The sequence below is a fragment of the Syngnathus typhle genome, linkage group LG8, assembly GCF_033458585.1.
Source record: "Syngnathus typhle isolate RoL2023-S1 ecotype Sweden linkage group LG8, RoL_Styp_1.0, whole genome shotgun sequence".
Taxonomy (NCBI): Eukaryota; Metazoa; Chordata; class Actinopteri; order Syngnathiformes; family Syngnathidae; genus Syngnathus; species Syngnathus typhle.
In genome coordinates this window covers 9,530,453-9,547,362 of record NC_083745.1, presented here as the reverse complement: position 1 = coordinate 9,547,362, position 16,910 = coordinate 9,530,453, and the positions used below count along the sequence as shown (strand labels likewise).

Here is a 16,910-nt window from a genome sequence, read left to right as displayed (position 1 = left end):
TATAAAACACATTACCCCCTTGAATGTTTTCTTCATTTTCTTTATTTTATCAAAACTTGCAAAAAAAAAAAAAAAAGATCATTGTAAGCAAATGCTTTTATATGAATATGTACAAATAGGGAGACAATCATAAATACTCTTGAAACAACAGATGTTTAAAAGTGACCGCAAGGTTAAGGGAATAATGCAGCATGCCAATGACGAATAGTCTGCGAAAGGAACTGACACAATGTCCCCACTAACAAATCTCTCTTTTTAGGAAGAAAACACACCTCCACAGAAAGCGCAAGGAAGCCTCAAGAGATGAATGCCTTTCTGCAAGAACCACATCACAATTAGATCGTGTAGACTTGCATTTTGGTACCACCTTCAAATAATCCACCGATTATAAACAGTTGCCATTATGATGCTACACAGACTTTACAGGCGCGTCTTAATATACATAAAAATATGGAATGTTCAATTCAGTCATTTCAACAAGCGAAACGCATTCTTGTAGAGCCACTACACATAGGGAAACATTTCATTATAATTACAGTCTACAACAAATGTAAACAAAAGGCATCACAGTACTATGGTTTTAAATGACATAGGAATTCACCCTCTGATTGATGTAGTCCTTTTGTTTTTCTGTTTGTTAAGTCTAATGAGTTTTACTATGAAATGCTCTTGTACGGATTATTCGAGTTTTTCTGGATCAGTTCATTCAAATTGGTGATTCATATTGGTGGAAAAAATGGTTTCTATTACATTGATTAATACATCCCATGAGATAATGCTGTCTTCCTTACATTGTAATGTTCGGTAGAAACCCTTGGATTGAGTGGTACTGTTCATAAAAGGTGATTAGAGAGTGGCACATCAGAAAAAGATTAGGCATGTAGGACAGTGCTGCTTTCTTCAATGCAGCCAAAAGACGAGTAGCACATACACTATGTCTCTATTATTAGCACCACTGGTAGGGGAACAAATACCGATTCTCAAAAATGTGTTCCGTAGTAGAATGCTCCCCTCTGTTCAAATACGTCAATGAATGCGGCACATGTGGCTAGCGGAAAAAGTAAGTTAAAAGTCAGTGTTCCGATAGAACAGCCCACCGTGTTTCGCCCTCAGTTTCTGGGCTGAGAGTTGAACTCTTGGCAGATGTTTTGGACGATCTTGGACACAAATTTGTACAAGTTGTCAAACTCATCCACAAAGAAAGAGTGCTCCTTGTCTGGGTCCGTAGCGATGTACTCCAATTCGTCCTGGGCGGCCCAGGCGATGCCGATGGAGTAGGCGATCACACCTAGAATGCAGGTAAGGAGGGGAAGAGTTACACACACGCCTCAAATAATGGAGTCTCCCAATCTATGTCTCTGTTGGTGTGGTCACAATATGGTTGTTGATATTGTTTCAGTTGTTGTGGTTATTGCCAGGGCTGCTGGTGAACGACCGTTTGCATACCAATCGGTCGTTCAGCGGCCAGTGGGAACTCTTTCTATGGATTGACTGCAACCAGAGTATAACCACCACCAGGGAAGAATAGGGAAACTCCATATTCACGTTTTTAAACTGTCTTTTGGCTTGAAGGTAAAACAAGAAGATTCCAGATGCCACAGTTGAACCATCAGAGACTTAAAGCGGGTCTTTACCTTGGCTATGCACTGCCAGCGCAGGTGCTCTGACATCATCATATGAGCGTCCATCTGTGATAACGATCAATATTTTGCGTTTGTTGGGCTTGGACTTGCTGAAGAGTTGCTCGGCGGCGTAAGTGATGGCAGCTCCCGTGCTGGTGCCGCCGCTCCAGTAGTCGATGCGTTTGATGGCGTTGAGCACCTCGGCCTTGGTGTTGTGCTGGCCAAAGGAGAACTCCAGCCGCTGCTCGTAGGTGTACTGCACGGCGCCCACTCGCGTGTCCGTGTCGGAGATCTCAAACTCTCGCGTGATGTTGGCCACAAACTGCAGCACGGTGCGGAAATTGCCCGTGCCCACGCTGCTGGAGCCATCGATGACGAAAGCGATGTCATTGGCGTTGAGGCAGGTTTTGCTGCAAAATAGTCGGTCTGTGTCACACACTCGCTTCACCAGAGGCTGCACGGTTTTCCTCAGAGCGAACCAGCTGGACACGGGCAAGGAGTAGAAGCCGTTTGTGCGACACACGGCCTGCGGGACCGCAAGACAAAACAGTTTCATGAAATGGTCCTTGTGAATTTCCCATCCAACGTTTTGACAGTCAGTTCCCAATCTTTTTACTCACAAACGTACCTAGTGTGAAATCTATTCTGCCACAATAAGTAAATTTTCATTCACTATAAGTCCCTGGCATAGTTTACTAATGTGACACGAGTGGTTAGGAATCACTGCCCTCTGGTCCTACCTTGTCTACAAAATTTGGCTCCACTAGGTTTTGCTTCTCGTTGTCATCGGCACCCTCGATGGTGACAAAAAAGATGTTGATGCCGGACTCTCTGGCCAGCCGGGACGCCTCCTCCACCTTGTCTGTGGGCCAGCCGTCCACCAGCACCACGGCAACGTTTGGAGCGCCTCCTCGGTTCCCGTTGGCGTCACTGAAGTAGAGCTTGTTGATGTAGGACAGGGCCTTACCTGTTTAGACACCAGGGGGCAGCAACGTGAAGAAGAATACATCCGTCTGTTTTTAGGGTCAGGGTTGACCTGGAGCCTAACCCAACAAGCTTTTTGAGGTACTATAAGTAGATATAGTTCAGTTTTATACAAATTATAACGTATTGGTGCTTTTACAATTGTGAGACAGATGTGCCACTACTTCCAAAATGCTGCACGTGTCATGGTACAATTAAAACTAATGGTAGATATGAGCATGGTACAACAAGCAGACAAAGGTGCTGTTTCAAAAACACTGGGGGGAAAAAAAAACCTCCAGATTTATGCTGAGGAATAAAAATAACTTATCAAATACTTGAGGCTTTGAGAACCTGGATGTTCTAAATATACAGTGAGGACAAACTCTCACTTTATCAAATACTTGCGGTTTTGAAGTTGTGCCTGTGTTTCCTGACCATGCCTGCTTTCACTGTATTTCACACAATAAAACTATAATCAGCACGTGTAGCCTATTTCTTATCCTAGTCCACACGAGTATGTCTACGTAGAAACGATATAGCATCAGCTTTAGCCTGTCATTAACCAGGCTGCATACTGCTCTAAAAATGGTGAAACAGCAGACGCTTTGTTAGTGACTTTTATAACTTGTCACACGTTTGCATGATTTAAGAGCGAGCAAACAAACAATGCTATTTGTCTTCGTGTGCAATGTTTAAAGCGAGGCCCAAAGCCACATGTGGTAGTAGACGCTTAAGTCAGTGAAAGCCCCCGCAAGTCCACCCTCACACTCCTCAAACCAATTTCTTTCTGGTCTGAGCCAAAGAAAAACACTGTTTACAGACGCAAGACTGTATTTAACTAACAGTGTACGGCAGCAAATTTAGATCTAATTCTATCCTTGCATGAGAAAATTGCATCCGGCTCATGAGGCAAACAATATCATCCTTTTCCCTTGCACCCTTTGTGTTGTGCAGGCATGGCACTCACCCACATTGGAGAGGCCTCCCTTTTGGACAATCTTGACGATGCTCGTCTTCACGTCTCTGGAGTTGGAGTGACTTTTTAGGCTGATCTCTGTGACAGCGTCGTCTCTGCCATGCAATAGACAGATGTTTTTTTCCCCCATCTGAAAATGCTTTGATTTCCATGGCAGGAGAGGAGAGAACTAACCCGTATTGAACGACGCCCATCATGGGTCCAGCCACACCAATGTTGATGACCTGAGCCACCTCGGCCAGGAAGTCCTTTTGGATCTTAAAACGCCGCTTCCCAATGCTCCAACTCCCGTCCATCAAGAATACCAGATCCACCTTGCAGTCTAAGGACACATCACAGAAATCACCTCCAGTCTAATCAACATGGAAAGCTTGAAGTGCTTCAAAAGACAATCTCAAATGGCAAACGTGGTGTGAAATTGTTCCCACCCCTACCCATACCTGGGTCTCCCTGCGACACAGATTCAGGTGCTCTGGGGGCAGGTGCCTGCTCTCTCATGCTGAAGCCTGCAAAGAAAAGTGAGACTTCATCAAATCTCAACCACTAATGCATGGTAGGTTTTGTTTTGGTCCATGCTTCTAAAATCGGATTTGGTTATTTCATCTGATGAATGGAAAAACATATTGTAATGTTAAATATTATTAACTATATCTTATATAGAGTAGTACAGCCACATTATTAAATGGTAAACTAGTGTTAACATGTTCAGAAAATAGTTCTTTTCATTTCCTAGGAATGTTGTATAACTAAGCGTTTGAACATGGGAACAATATCAAGTATACGTGAACATAAATTGTTGCTTATTATAATTTGGTTTCCAACCTTGTTAAATTCTTTATACACAATACCCCATGTTGAGAGCATGTAAAAAAATATTTTTGAATTTTTTTTGCCAACAACTCAGAAATCAACTAATTTTCAACTTTGGAAAAAGTCAAAATTACAGATGCACTGGACCTTCCTTCCCAAAGCATTGAAATATGATGATCAGATAGAAAAAAAAAAACAGTCAAGAATCCAAAAGTTAATTTTATCATGGAATTTTCCCAAATAACAGCAGCTGTCTGCCTTCTAATGTGTGTATGTGTATTGCGTAAACCCAATCAGGGGTCGCTTTGATCATAAGCCATCATGCTGTTTGACATTATCTCAACATCCCTTCAATTTGAGGTCTCCCACAAAGCCACATGCTTTTGCCTTGGATAACCTCAGCTTGGTTTGTACTTACGCCCGGGTGACTTAATGGTGCCAAGACAACTCCATTGTGAGGCAGAAAGAAGTATCGATAAGGATCTCACCTGATTGATATAGGTTTGCGTCAGGCCTCCATTCATCCACTGTTTCCACTGCACAGATGATATCACGCAAGCAAATCACTACTAGCAATACTCACGAAAGGCTTGGCATGATAATATGTCACGTCAACTGAGATGATCTTTATGGTTGTCATGTGTTTTTTTTTTTCCAAGCTAATGCCGGACTGGATACAAGCAGGTGTTTTGCAGCCATGTTGACCGCAGCTCACCTCTCGTAGCGGTTGTATCCAGCGGCGCTTGGCGGTTGCCATCCAAGTCAGTGGCTCGGGACACTAAAAGGAACACATGTTCAGTCATCGCACATCTGTGACACGCATCTCATGCCAAACACAAACATCACGGCTGCTCGGCCCACTCCCGTTGGTTTCGGTTCCCATCTGGTAGGATGCGTGGTAGAAATTTAGTGGTGCATGCCGGGAAGGAATTTCCTTTCTTTTAAGATTGCTTTTGCGGGCGTCTTCAAACAGCTACAACCTGTAATCGGGAACCGAAGGCTGTTTGCTCAACTATTTGGGCCTTGCCAATGAGCCATAACTGAGCCTATAAACAAATGGAATGAGTTTGCCCTTAAACGTACTTGAGGGAGTACTTCTGGAGGACGTCTACACACAATAGTCCAGTCTGAAAAAGCCTTACTTGTTTAAAGAACAATGTCACTTTTGACCTTACAAATACGACATGATTTTATTGTAAACAGATGACACCAACCGTCCATCCATCCGTCCATCCGTCCATCCGTCCATCCATCCATCCATCCATCCATCCATCCATCCATCCATCCATCCATCCATCCATCCATCCATCCATCCATCCATCCATCCATCCATCCATCCATCCATCCATCCATCCATCCATCCATCCATCCATCCATCCATCCATCCATCCATCCATCCATCCATCCATCCATCCATCCACAACCCTCCGCACTCGCACTCAAACCTACGGGCAATTTGGAGTGTTCAATCAGCCTACCATGCATGTTTTTGGGAAGTGGGAAGTAACCGGAGTGCCCGGAGAAAACCCACACAGGCACGGGGAGAACATGCAAACTCCACACATAACCCGTACCCTGTGAGGCGGACGTGCTAACCAGTGCGCTACCGTGCCGCCAAACCAATTGTTAAATAAATCGATACTGAAAGGAAAACACAACATAAGTGCAAGTAGAGTCTATCTAAGAGGCAAACAATTTTAATGTTATGTTGTCAGTTATTAGTCCGGCAAATCCAAGTGTTAGATAAATAAATAAATGCATCAAATAAATAAATAAATAAATACTGAAAGTAAAACACAAGTGCCAGTAGAATCTAACAAAGACGCAAAAATATTGACTCACACGTTATGTTGTCAAAGTTATTAGTTACCACTCCAAAATATGTTTTACATGTAGCTCTGCATTAGTAATACCACATATGGCTTCATACAAGAATCTTCCATGAACTTAAATGAGATCCAATCCAAGACTAAAAAGACCTGTTAGTTGGCTTTGAACAGAAGAGAAAAACACTTACGGTATGATCCAATGTTATAATACCAGCGCTCAAAGTCTGAGATATCGGGCCTGTGATCCTGAACTAGAGGAGGATGGTTTAAAACCTGTTAGTGTTCCCACAAAAAACTTCAGAAGGAAAGCACTTATTTCCATGGCTGCGATTGATTATGCCATGCTTCATAGCCAATCCCAAACCAGTGAAAACATCATACCTCACATGCTCAATTTGCAGCTTGCTTCTGCACGTCACATTACAGCTCTTTACTTTGAGCACCCATTCAACACATTCATGCTCTGCACATGTCCAACTGTATCATTCACATGATCACGCATCATGCTATGTGCACATGCAGCATGCAATGATACAAACAAGTTGCTGTCCAAGACTTACCTGTCATCTCCGGTGTGTCCGTTCCACTCCACGTGTATCCTGAGTCTGGGGCTGCATAAACAACATCTAAATATACAGCAGAGGTTTGCAGTTAAGGTGCTTGTCCTCTTACAAATGATTACCGCAACTTCTATAGTTAACCACAGTTCAAGTCTATTCTGTTGAATCATTATCATCAGAGCACTGATGTTTTGGTCTATGTTGGAGTACCTGATGATCGTCTGGCACCAGGGAACCACTCAGGACGAGGGAAGGACGGAGAGGCCCAGTCCCTCCTTGGAAAAACTGTGCAGGGGGAGATAAGAGCATGAGGGAGAGCATACTTGTGACCTCCACTAAAGCTTCCGCGTCATTAGTGGAGTGTACACAAGATGTTCAGCCTTGAGTCAAACATGAAACATACCGTAGTAACTCAGACAGCTGAGCGTCTACGATTGTTTGCATTACGCTAGATGGAGGAAGGTACAAAGAATGCGCAAAACCAACATGCATCTACGTATACTTACCAAGTTGTGTGTCTGCAGTAATCAGTTCCATCCTACTCTGAATGAATACTTCATTGTGTAATTAGTCTGCATCCCCTTGTTTCTGTTTGGTTCTTGTTAATCTGCTGTAATTGCGAGCTGGTTTTCTACACGTGCCAAACTGTTTTTATAGTTAACAAAAACTAACGGATCAAAATGTTTTTCCAGTATGAAAATGCTTTTTTTTAAAAAAAAAAAAAAAAAAAAAAAACTGTTTCCTGAGAATTGTAGTTTACTATAGTACACAATACTTTGTGACCATTTTGCTCTGATCAAACATTCTATTAGCGGAGAAAAAAAAATACAATCAATTCTAAAACGAAGCTTTTTTGTAAAAATCAAAACTAATCAAATAAAATTCTAACAAAATGATGTTAACTCTCGTATAGCTACAGTAACTGTTCAAACATACAGAGCAGAGCATCACATGAGTCTCAACGGACTTAAGCCACTTCAGTGCACACTCCGTGCAACAAATGGCTAGCTTACACAAGCGCACAGCCTGGGCTCAGGGTTCCCATCCTGTGGCAGCGAGCAGGCCAGCTCTGTGTTGACTCCCTGCTCACTGGAGCATGGGAGTATTATTTTAAAGTTGGGACAGTGTAGACAAAAAAAAAAAAAAAACACCAGCGGTCACAAGGTCAGAGTGCCACATTTTGTGTGTGATGGTATTGGAGTGTGTGTTTCTTTTGTTGTTTTTTTAAATCACCTTAAATTCAAAAAGTCAGGTAATCATTAAAGCTTAAAAAAAAAGCTTCTGTATTATAGCAGCAAAACTTTATATTGCTGCTTTGCATTAACTTCTGTTTGCAAATGTTGTTATGTACTTTATTTTATATACTGATGAAGATTGTTATGAACAGTAACATTTTCAAATAGGGGAAAAAAAGAAAGCCATAAATCATCACGATTTGAGCACTTCATCCCCTCGCATGGCTGATCTCCACCTCTGACCTTCCAACTCTGCCCTTCAAAATTTCCTTGACGGGTGTCAAAAAAATTCCCCTTTATTATACACAATTTGCCTCTTTGCGCTCTTACCCAGTCTTTAACCGTCATTACCGCTGCTAATAAACTTAACAAGCAGATAAACGTTATTTAATTATCATGGAGATGGATTGGACTGAATGGATTGTATTGGATGCTGTTCAATTCCACAGAAGTAAAAACCGAGGCACTTCCACGTCAGGACAAAAAGCCTTCTGGTTTGAATGCAGCAAGGAAGTAAAACCACAGTGTATGCAAAACCGGATCTCTCTCTCTCTGCAAGCATTTACAAGGAATGGGAAGAGGCTAGGCCTGAAGGACTCTCTTGGAAGGTACAATTACTTTACTGAGAGAGAGCCTTTCTCATCACAGTCTTATCTTCTTCAGTGCAGATATGGCACGAGATGAATGCTTTTTATCTCCACGTCAGTCATCTCAGAGGCACTTAAAGCTCATTTTTCATGTCTCCCCTCTTATACTGAGCCACAGCAAGTCTCAGATAGCTAAATGCAGTTATCTAGATTCAAATTCTTCTAGAGTACAACTACAAAAATATCAGCAATAAAAAGCAGTCATTTTATCACTTTGAATGGTACTGTCAATCTGTAAGTGTAACCAGGAACTTATCCCAAAACAAATTTTAGAAAGTACAGGGAGATAAAAAAAAACAAAAAAACACTGCCTCCTTGGCCACTTATTAGTGTGTCTGCTGGTACTACTGAGTCACTTACCAGGATTGGATTGGCTCATGATTGGAGTCCGTTCCTTTGGGGTCGGCTGACCTCTGTTAAAAGCTGCTTGGAGCAATAAGAAACAGAAAAAAATATAAAGTAGAAGACATGGAGAGCAGGAAGATGACAAATCATTGGGAAAGAGGAAGCACAGGCTACATCCATCATTTCAGCTAATCTGTTTTACTTTGTCCTTGAAGCAAAAATAATGTTGTCTCTTTTTCTTGGGAGGTGAAAAGCTGAATTTGAGGATGCGGCCGGTAACAAAAGAGTGGCTACTGGGAAAGGAATGTGAGCTTGATTGGGTGAGTCTTAGGGTGAGGATAGAAGAGCATTATGGGTGTGGACATCAAGGGCACTCATACAGCATCTCCAACATTCTTGTTCAAGCACCACTGACCTTCACCTACATTCCACGTTGGTTCCACCAGGTCTACCTGTACATGTGTGTGTGGGTGCGTGTCTATAAAATGAGACTGACCCGGCCCAACTGGAGACGCCGACTGTCTCCTCATAGGCGAACCTGCCTCTGGTCTGCGCAGACCTGTGAGCAGACAAAAACAGAATGAGATCATATGAAATAACACATGAAGTCTTTGGATGTCATCAAAAGCTTTTTTTTTTTTAAAATGAATATTTTTATATTCCTTTGTAATGCATGATACTTACTAGTTAAAGCAAGCTGAAAACAGTCACTGAGCGGTATTGAAAAAAATAAAATTGTGGCCATAAAACAGCAACAAAGGTTCATGCAAGTTTATGCTTAAAGGTTAGTAAGAAGGGAAAGCAAACAAAAGTATCATCAGGGATATTCAAAAGTTGTCTTTACAGTACCTGCGTTGGCACGCTGTGGGTATCTATTTGGATAGGCGCTCCCACGGAATACTTTAAAGAAACATCATAATATCGTCAAAGATTTGCCACATGTGGCATGAAGGATTTTCTAAGAGCTGCAGAGTCAGTCGACTACCTTGGCTGGGACTCTTGCCTTGAGCGCTCTGTGATTGCCCTACATCAGTGTTAGAATAACATAAAAACATTTAGGCAACAATCAATAGAACTGCATCAGCATCCACCACCCACCAGGTTATGATCATCTCAAATTCACAAATGATTTCATAGCGCATTACATTTCAGTTCTAAACTACTTGAGCCTTTTTCACATAAGACAATATGTGACTCAAAGCTATTTAAGTTGACTTTTAACTCATTAAGTCACTTGCCTGTTTAGCTCCTAAAGATGTGAAATGTTTCACTCCCTACATTCAAATAGAAGCAAGATAAATTTGAGTCAGTTGTCCGACGACTTTGTGAAAAAGGCTTTTGCTGAATGGCGCCTCTAAGAAGCAAATACTTAATGCTTGCCATAGATGATTTTGCTGTGCGGAAATGAGCTCTATAAATCACGTCATTTGCTTCACTCACTTGAACTAGAAGCTGCTACATGGGCAAGATATGGGTGGCCGCTGCCTAAGTAAAAGCAAGGAGAGAAAACATCACTAGTTGAAAAGAGGTTTTCCAGCATGTGAGCCACACATTACTTTAGCACACAGCACCTTTGAGCACTCACTGTGGCTGCTTTTGTTCTCAAAGTGTTTGATAATGTTGACATGTATTTGAGGTGGTGAGAGGTGCGATCGAACGAGCTTTAGGTCAGTTAGTCAAAATAGCAGCACAAGTGCAAGGCAGTGCGGCAGCCACTTGTAATGACAACACTTGCTGCCATCACATGAATAAAGGCCTGTTTTGGCCCCAAAAAATAAAAAGAGCTAGTAGTGACACACTGCTGTTCAGATGTTAGTTAGGCAGCACGATGGATCGTCTGTGTGGACTGTGGAATCCTTCACGTGACATGCATTGATCCATCAGAAAACAGGTTTGATTTGGGTCACCTGCATCTCTGACTTTATGAACGCCAGTGCGGCTTTTGAGAGTGGTAGGGGGCGGTGGGGGAGGAGGCGTCGTGGTGGGAGTGGGAGCCTGGGTCGTGGGGACGACTGTGGTAGGTTCAGGTGTTGTTGTGGTGGTGGTGGTGGTAGTGGGTGCAGGTGTTGCTGTTGTCGGAAGCGCAGTGGGCGCTTTGTCCTTTTGACCTAAGAGGAGATGACAAATGAAGCCTGTCGTCTACAAGATGGATGAGCACAAAGAATGTCTACCGTGGCCCTGGGCTTTGATTTATAACATTTTGACTGAAGCTTCCAGAAACGTCATTTCGAACAAACTCATCCTTCCTCTTACTTGTCTTCACATAAGTTGGTCTTGAAGGAACAAAGTTAAGGGTAGCTGGGTAGATCACACCTTTCTTGGGCTTCCCCTCTAAAGAAAGCAGCAAGGTATGTCAATCTAGTTATGTTGTGTTCACGAAAATAAATTGCTGTCACGCATACCTGTGACAACAAAGGATTCTCTCCATTTCGGAAGTGACAGAGAGCGTACGCCATTGGAGTTGCTGCCTTTATAGATGTTCTGGCCTGCCATTTTCCTCACAATCACCTTTCCTCCCGAATTGGTGATGATGCCACTGTTGGCAGATATGCATTTTCCCTTTCAGCTTCCTCTGTAAGCCTTTAACCTCTTAATAATTATCATCACTGCGGCTTCTATGTACCTGTGGATGGCGGCGTTGCAGATGCTGGAGATGGAAGCGAACACAGCTGTTCCGTACACCTGTTGTTTGGTCTCCCGACAGTGCGAGGGGCATTTGACTATAAATTCCGGGAGACTAATCTTTCCGGCTCTGACGTCGCACTCAATGGCCGGAACCACTATGAACAGAGGAGACGCGTGCTTACTGTATACGGTAGTTCCCTGTTGTTTTGACAACATTGCAATTGCTAAAACGATGAGCCGATTATTTGTTAAGCAGATACGCATATTAAGTGGCTTGTAATCAGCAATTCTTACAATCAATTCATTGTCACAGCAAACAATTTAATTGGGGATTTGTTCCTAGGATTTAGTCTGCATTATAATTTACTCCAATGGATGACATGACTTTTATCTTTCAGAAAAATGCAGCATTATCCGTTGAGTAAGCGTATACTGTATTTAGAGTTCACCTGCTATAACAAATCAACGCAATAGTTTCATGGCATCAAAGCACTTTGGATAACCTCATAATTAATAAATCTAATACGGTGTCAGCGTTGACATTATGAAATGATTTATGCAAGAGGCAGGTTGTCAAGCAGGTGGTGGAGGAGTGAGAAGGCGGAGACGACCACGTTATAACTGACATAAAATAACATGTTGCGTGCCATTGATCGCTACCTTGCTTTGGTTTCTTACTCTTTGACCCATTCGGCTTGGCCCGACAATTGCAGGACAGAAGGAGTGCTGTGTGTGAAATACAGGAAGATTATCATGACAATGATATGATGATAAAATTGACACCTAACATCTAAACCCTCAGCCAGAGGGTAATAAAATGATGAGGGGCCCTTAACACAACTTAAGAAGAAATACAAAAGGATCATTGATCATAAAAACATGTGTGTTTTGGGGCTCAAAAACTTGAACGCAACATTTCTTCAGTTCAAAGGGAAAAGAAAAAAAAAGCATTATGAAGCCTGTGAGATCTTGTAATGTTAACTCAACTTTAAGTGTGATGCCAGTATTTGTGTGTGTTTTGGCATCAGTTACAGTGTTAACAATTTTTTCCCTTTTGTGGAATCTTGCCATACGTCTTTTACATTAAGTGAAAGAAAACCCATTTAACTCACCAAGGCAGACGACAGTTACTGATGTTCTGATCATGGTTGAGTGTATGTTGGTTCCGTGGGCCAGATGTCCTTGTGTAAACTCTTTGAAAAGTGAGCAAAAACAGAACTTAACATTTGACAAAAAACATTTGAGTATACTTCTCCCGCTGTGCAAGACCTGGACTAAAAGCTGCATACCTCCTCAACCACACAAGACGATCAAATATAACGTGGCTTGTGCTTGGATGTATTGACAAACAAAATAAAGAGGCTCCACACCTCACAGCTGGCAATTGTAACAAACTTGTTTGTCGCAAAAGAATACAAATGACATCATGCAGAGTCAATTAGAGAGTAGTGCAAGCAAAATTAGATTGAACAGATCAGATGGCTGTGATGACCACGGGAAGCTGAACGCCAGTTATTTTTGTCTGGCGTGAACACGAGCAAAATGGAATCCACACTGCAGGTCATCTGAAGTATCGATTCAAGCCTTGATAAGCAGCCACAAAGGCCTTCGAGCTACTTTCACCTGCTTTTCACCGACAGACTGTTGGATGAACTCGCTGTTGGCACTGGAGTGCCATACCACCCGCAAAGGTAATTTCTCGTCACACACAGGTCAATGTGAAAGAGGACCAATGTGACCATCTCAGGATCAAGGTCACACTGAGGTTCACTTATATTAATATTTTGATGGCCTTATTTAACCATGTGAAAGGAACAAACGATTATATGACACAAGATAGCTTGCTCTACGCGACTGCAGCCAACAATCACATTGATAAAGACCGCCAATCAAAATGTATTTGTCAGAAAGAATACACAATAAAATATCATTGTATTTATAGGTTTTATGTTTTTTATGTTTATTAATATGTTTTTGTTTCAATTTTTTTTTATTCACTAAACAATATCTACCATACAACAGTTATGGGTCAATAAAGAGTAACTGGACAGAAAAAAGGTTGTCATACACAAAATAAAAATGTATCGCACTATTTGATTAATTGATGGAATAATCAATTCTAAAAATAATCAATAGTGACAGCCCTATTCTGTTCTCCGCTGTCTTTGCATGTTCCATTTGGAAACCCAATACACAGTAACTAAATACTACAAATCCCTTCCACGCCCTTTAATCTACATAGTTTTTACCGAGAACATTGTTCCGATTTAACTTCTTAAACAGCAGCGGTAAAACATGCCCGATGCAGCTAAACATTTTGATCTCACATTCATGAGCACTGACTTCATTTTTCCACTGCACTGGAAGTCTGAAGATTTCTTCTGCATCGTCAGGGACGACCATTTCCCTCATGTATGAGTTGACTTTAGCAAGCTGGGGCAGATACTCTGCTACTAAAAGGCAGGCCTGCATTGGGAGTGGAGGGACAATTCATCACACTTTGCTCAGTTAAGTCAACTACTGCAAGGAGGGTCTTGTCAAAGTCTTTCTCATTCAATTTCCCACAATGGAGCTCTCTTCATTGTTTGCATCCCATTGACCCAATAGAAATAAATGAAAAGTTGTCTACAGCTCATATTGCTTCTCTCCAATCAAGGAAAAAAATTCAAACTGCAGCTGTTGTTACCTATCCATGTTAGAATTTTGATCGGTCTTTGTTCACTAGTAGTGATCCCTCCGCAGATGCTACAGAAAAGAAACGGAAATGACAGAGGAATTTTCCCCATCCAACTCAGAAGGTGAAAGGTTCTGCGCACCAGTTCTCACTTATTCCGTAGTAAACCTGTCAGCTCAGACAGACCACATAACTGAAGGAATTATAGCACATTCATCAGGGTAACCCTCTCACCATAAAGTGGATTAAGAGCGCAAAACAGAATTGAACTCTCTTCCCAAACTTTCATGCATACTGCACGAGGAGTAAAAATTTGCTGCAGGGGTATTTCCATTTGATGCACTATCAGCAGGAATCGGCTTGTGCTCGATAAGGGACACCTGGAAATCAGGTGGAAAGACGCTGCAAACAGGATGAAGGGCAGCTGCAGGAGCCTTTTTTCAAAGTGCAATCCAGTCAAAAGTTCACCGCTCGGCATACAGTACACCTGCATTGTACACACTTGAGGTGTTGAAAGGGCCTTTTATACATTCCCGCTCCTTAAACAAATACTCACAGTCAGAAGGAACAAGGTGGAAAAAGTGCATTTTGTCCCAAATTGACCCACTTTGCCAGTATAAATAAAAGTGACTTCAGTGCCATGGTAACTTAACCTTGCACACAACTGCATATTCATCCTATCGTTAGAGATGACAGAGATACACACGTACATCAGGGATGTGCTGGTTTTGCTAAATCCCAGCATTCACTGGTGTCACAGTTGTATTGTAAGCATGTTTCATGTGCCAAGTCAACAAATCAAGTGAAAGCATCATGGGAGTGCTCCTCTAAAAGCTTTGACCAAACATTGGGTCAGCGATTCTTGTCATTGGGGAAAACCTTATCTTACTGTGTGGTGCACGTGTGTGTGCAGAGACTTTCAGCTTTCATTTAAGGGCTTTCACATAAATAATAATGTAATTGAAAATATTATAATTATAGCCATTTTACCATCTTAGTACTTTTGCACGGCTTAATTACGCACACTGACATACAGTTGTAAATGTAACTATGACACTTACTACTGGATGTTATGACAGTAAATGATTTATTTGAGGGAGGTTTGGAAAGGAAAAAATGAGAAAATATAAGACAGGCTAATCTTCAAAGTTATCTTTAAACCCTCAAGCGACCATGAGCCCTGTTTGGTGATCAGACTCAGTACAGCTTGGAATACTTTAATACCTGGCACTGCTTTCTGTGCAAGCCACAGCCTGCTCCAGTCTGCTTCTAGAAGTTTTGTTGTTGTTACAAGATTTCCCTGATCTAACTTGGTAGACATGTAAAATACAGTACAGTGCAAGAAATGTGTGCAATGCATGAACATAAAAAAAAAGCCTTCTCAAAGTTCAGTCTTTCAATATTGAGGTTGGAGGGTAAAAATTAATCACCACTTGTGAAAAGTTTTTCTCTTTGAATGGCTGCCTTGGACAACTTAATTCATTCTATTTAAAATCATTCAAAAAAAGTGGGAGGATCTTTGCTATTAATAAATAATAATAATAATAATAATAATAATAATAATAATAATAATAATAATAATAATAATAATAATAATAATAATAATAATAATAATAATAATAATGAGTGTTGCAGTCTTTAAATAAATATTGACGTTAAAATAAAAATGAAAACCGTTTTTGTAACTAACAGGTTAAAAACAAAACCCCCCAAAAACAAAAACAAGACAACAACAACAACAACAACAACAACAACAACAACAACAACAACAAAAAACAGACCGGAACACCATTCCACAATCAGCCTGCACAGAAAGAAATTACGCACAGAAAGAAAGAAAGTATAGCTTTCATTCAGCCAAATTTGCCATCATCCACCAAGTTATTAAAAATAACTTACTCAATGAGTTCAAGTAATCTCGCAGCAACTCACGTTGCGAAAGTAAATCCTTGTGCACTAGTTTGACGCCTCCATTCAAGTGAGTGAAGCCTCCACCTGGACTTTTTTAGTCGTGCATGATCGGAGCTGCTGATTAAAAGTGGAGAAGTGGATGGAGCCAGAGTTTCCTCACTTGCCCGTCCCACTTGAGACACGCGAGTTCCTCGCTCACGCACAGAGAGGATGCGTTGAGCCTGCAGCCATGCAGCATGTCAGCACTTTGCAAAGATCATCTTTACTTGTAAGTCTTTGTTTATTTCTGTTTTCTGTTGCGCAGCAGAGAAACCATATTTGAATGTGTCCAGCGTTCACTCTCGCCACAGTCAACGCCTCCTCTTCCACGCACACACTCACAGACACGCAACAATCAACACTTGCAACAATCAACACTTGCTTGACAGATGCACTCTTCAATTCATATCCATGCAATGGGAAATTATAATTTCATACATAAGTGTGAGCATTTAATTTCCTACATGATCCCGATTTTTACAAAGTCCGGGTTTACTAAAAAATGATCATGAAAAAAAAATACAATAGATTTAATGTCCTCCCTTTGCAGAAGTAATAGGGCCGTTATGGGCCATTTATCGAGGATAACCATAAGAAGGTCAGAGGTCACAGATATGAGGTGAGGAGATTCACAATTGCAGTTCAGGTGTCTTGCAAAGGTGTTTGGTGTG

General features: G+C 41.5%; 1 protein-coding gene across 5 annotated transcripts; it reads right to left on the bottom strand.

Annotated features, from left to right (window-relative positions):
• Nucleotides 1–19: 19 nt before the first annotated feature.
• On the bottom strand, nucleotides 20–16,361 carry vit (vitrin). Of its 5 annotated transcripts, none has more exons than XM_061284680.1 (23): nucleotides 16,222–16,361; nucleotides 12,728–12,808; nucleotides 12,276–12,341; nucleotides 11,614–11,770; nucleotides 11,393–11,526; nucleotides 11,244–11,321; nucleotides 10,898–11,098; nucleotides 10,431–10,475; nucleotides 9,976–10,014; nucleotides 9,840–9,890; nucleotides 9,487–9,549; nucleotides 9,006–9,068; nucleotides 6,974–7,048; nucleotides 6,764–6,829; nucleotides 6,392–6,454; nucleotides 5,090–5,152; nucleotides 4,863–4,910; nucleotides 4,005–4,070; nucleotides 3,739–3,886; nucleotides 3,556–3,659; nucleotides 2,363–2,589; nucleotides 1,635–2,148; nucleotides 20–1,288 (listed from the first exon to the last, which is right to left on the bottom strand). In XM_061284680.1, the coding sequence occupies exons 2-23, from the start codon at nucleotides 12,759–12,761 to the stop codon at nucleotides 1,110–1,112; spliced, it is 2,484 nt and encodes an 827-aa protein (XP_061140664.1). In that variant the 5' UTR covers nucleotides 12,762–12,808; nucleotides 16,222–16,361; the 3' UTR covers nucleotides 20–1,109. The 5 variants fall into 5 exon arrangements, with proteins under 5 accessions (XP_061140664.1, XP_061140663.1, XP_061140666.1 ...); XM_061284679.1 differs by having other exon boundaries at nucleotides 16,189–16,330; XM_061284682.1 differs by lacking the exon at nucleotides 6,392–6,454 and having other exon boundaries at nucleotides 16,189–16,330.
• Nucleotides 16,362–16,910: the final 549 nt, after the last annotated feature.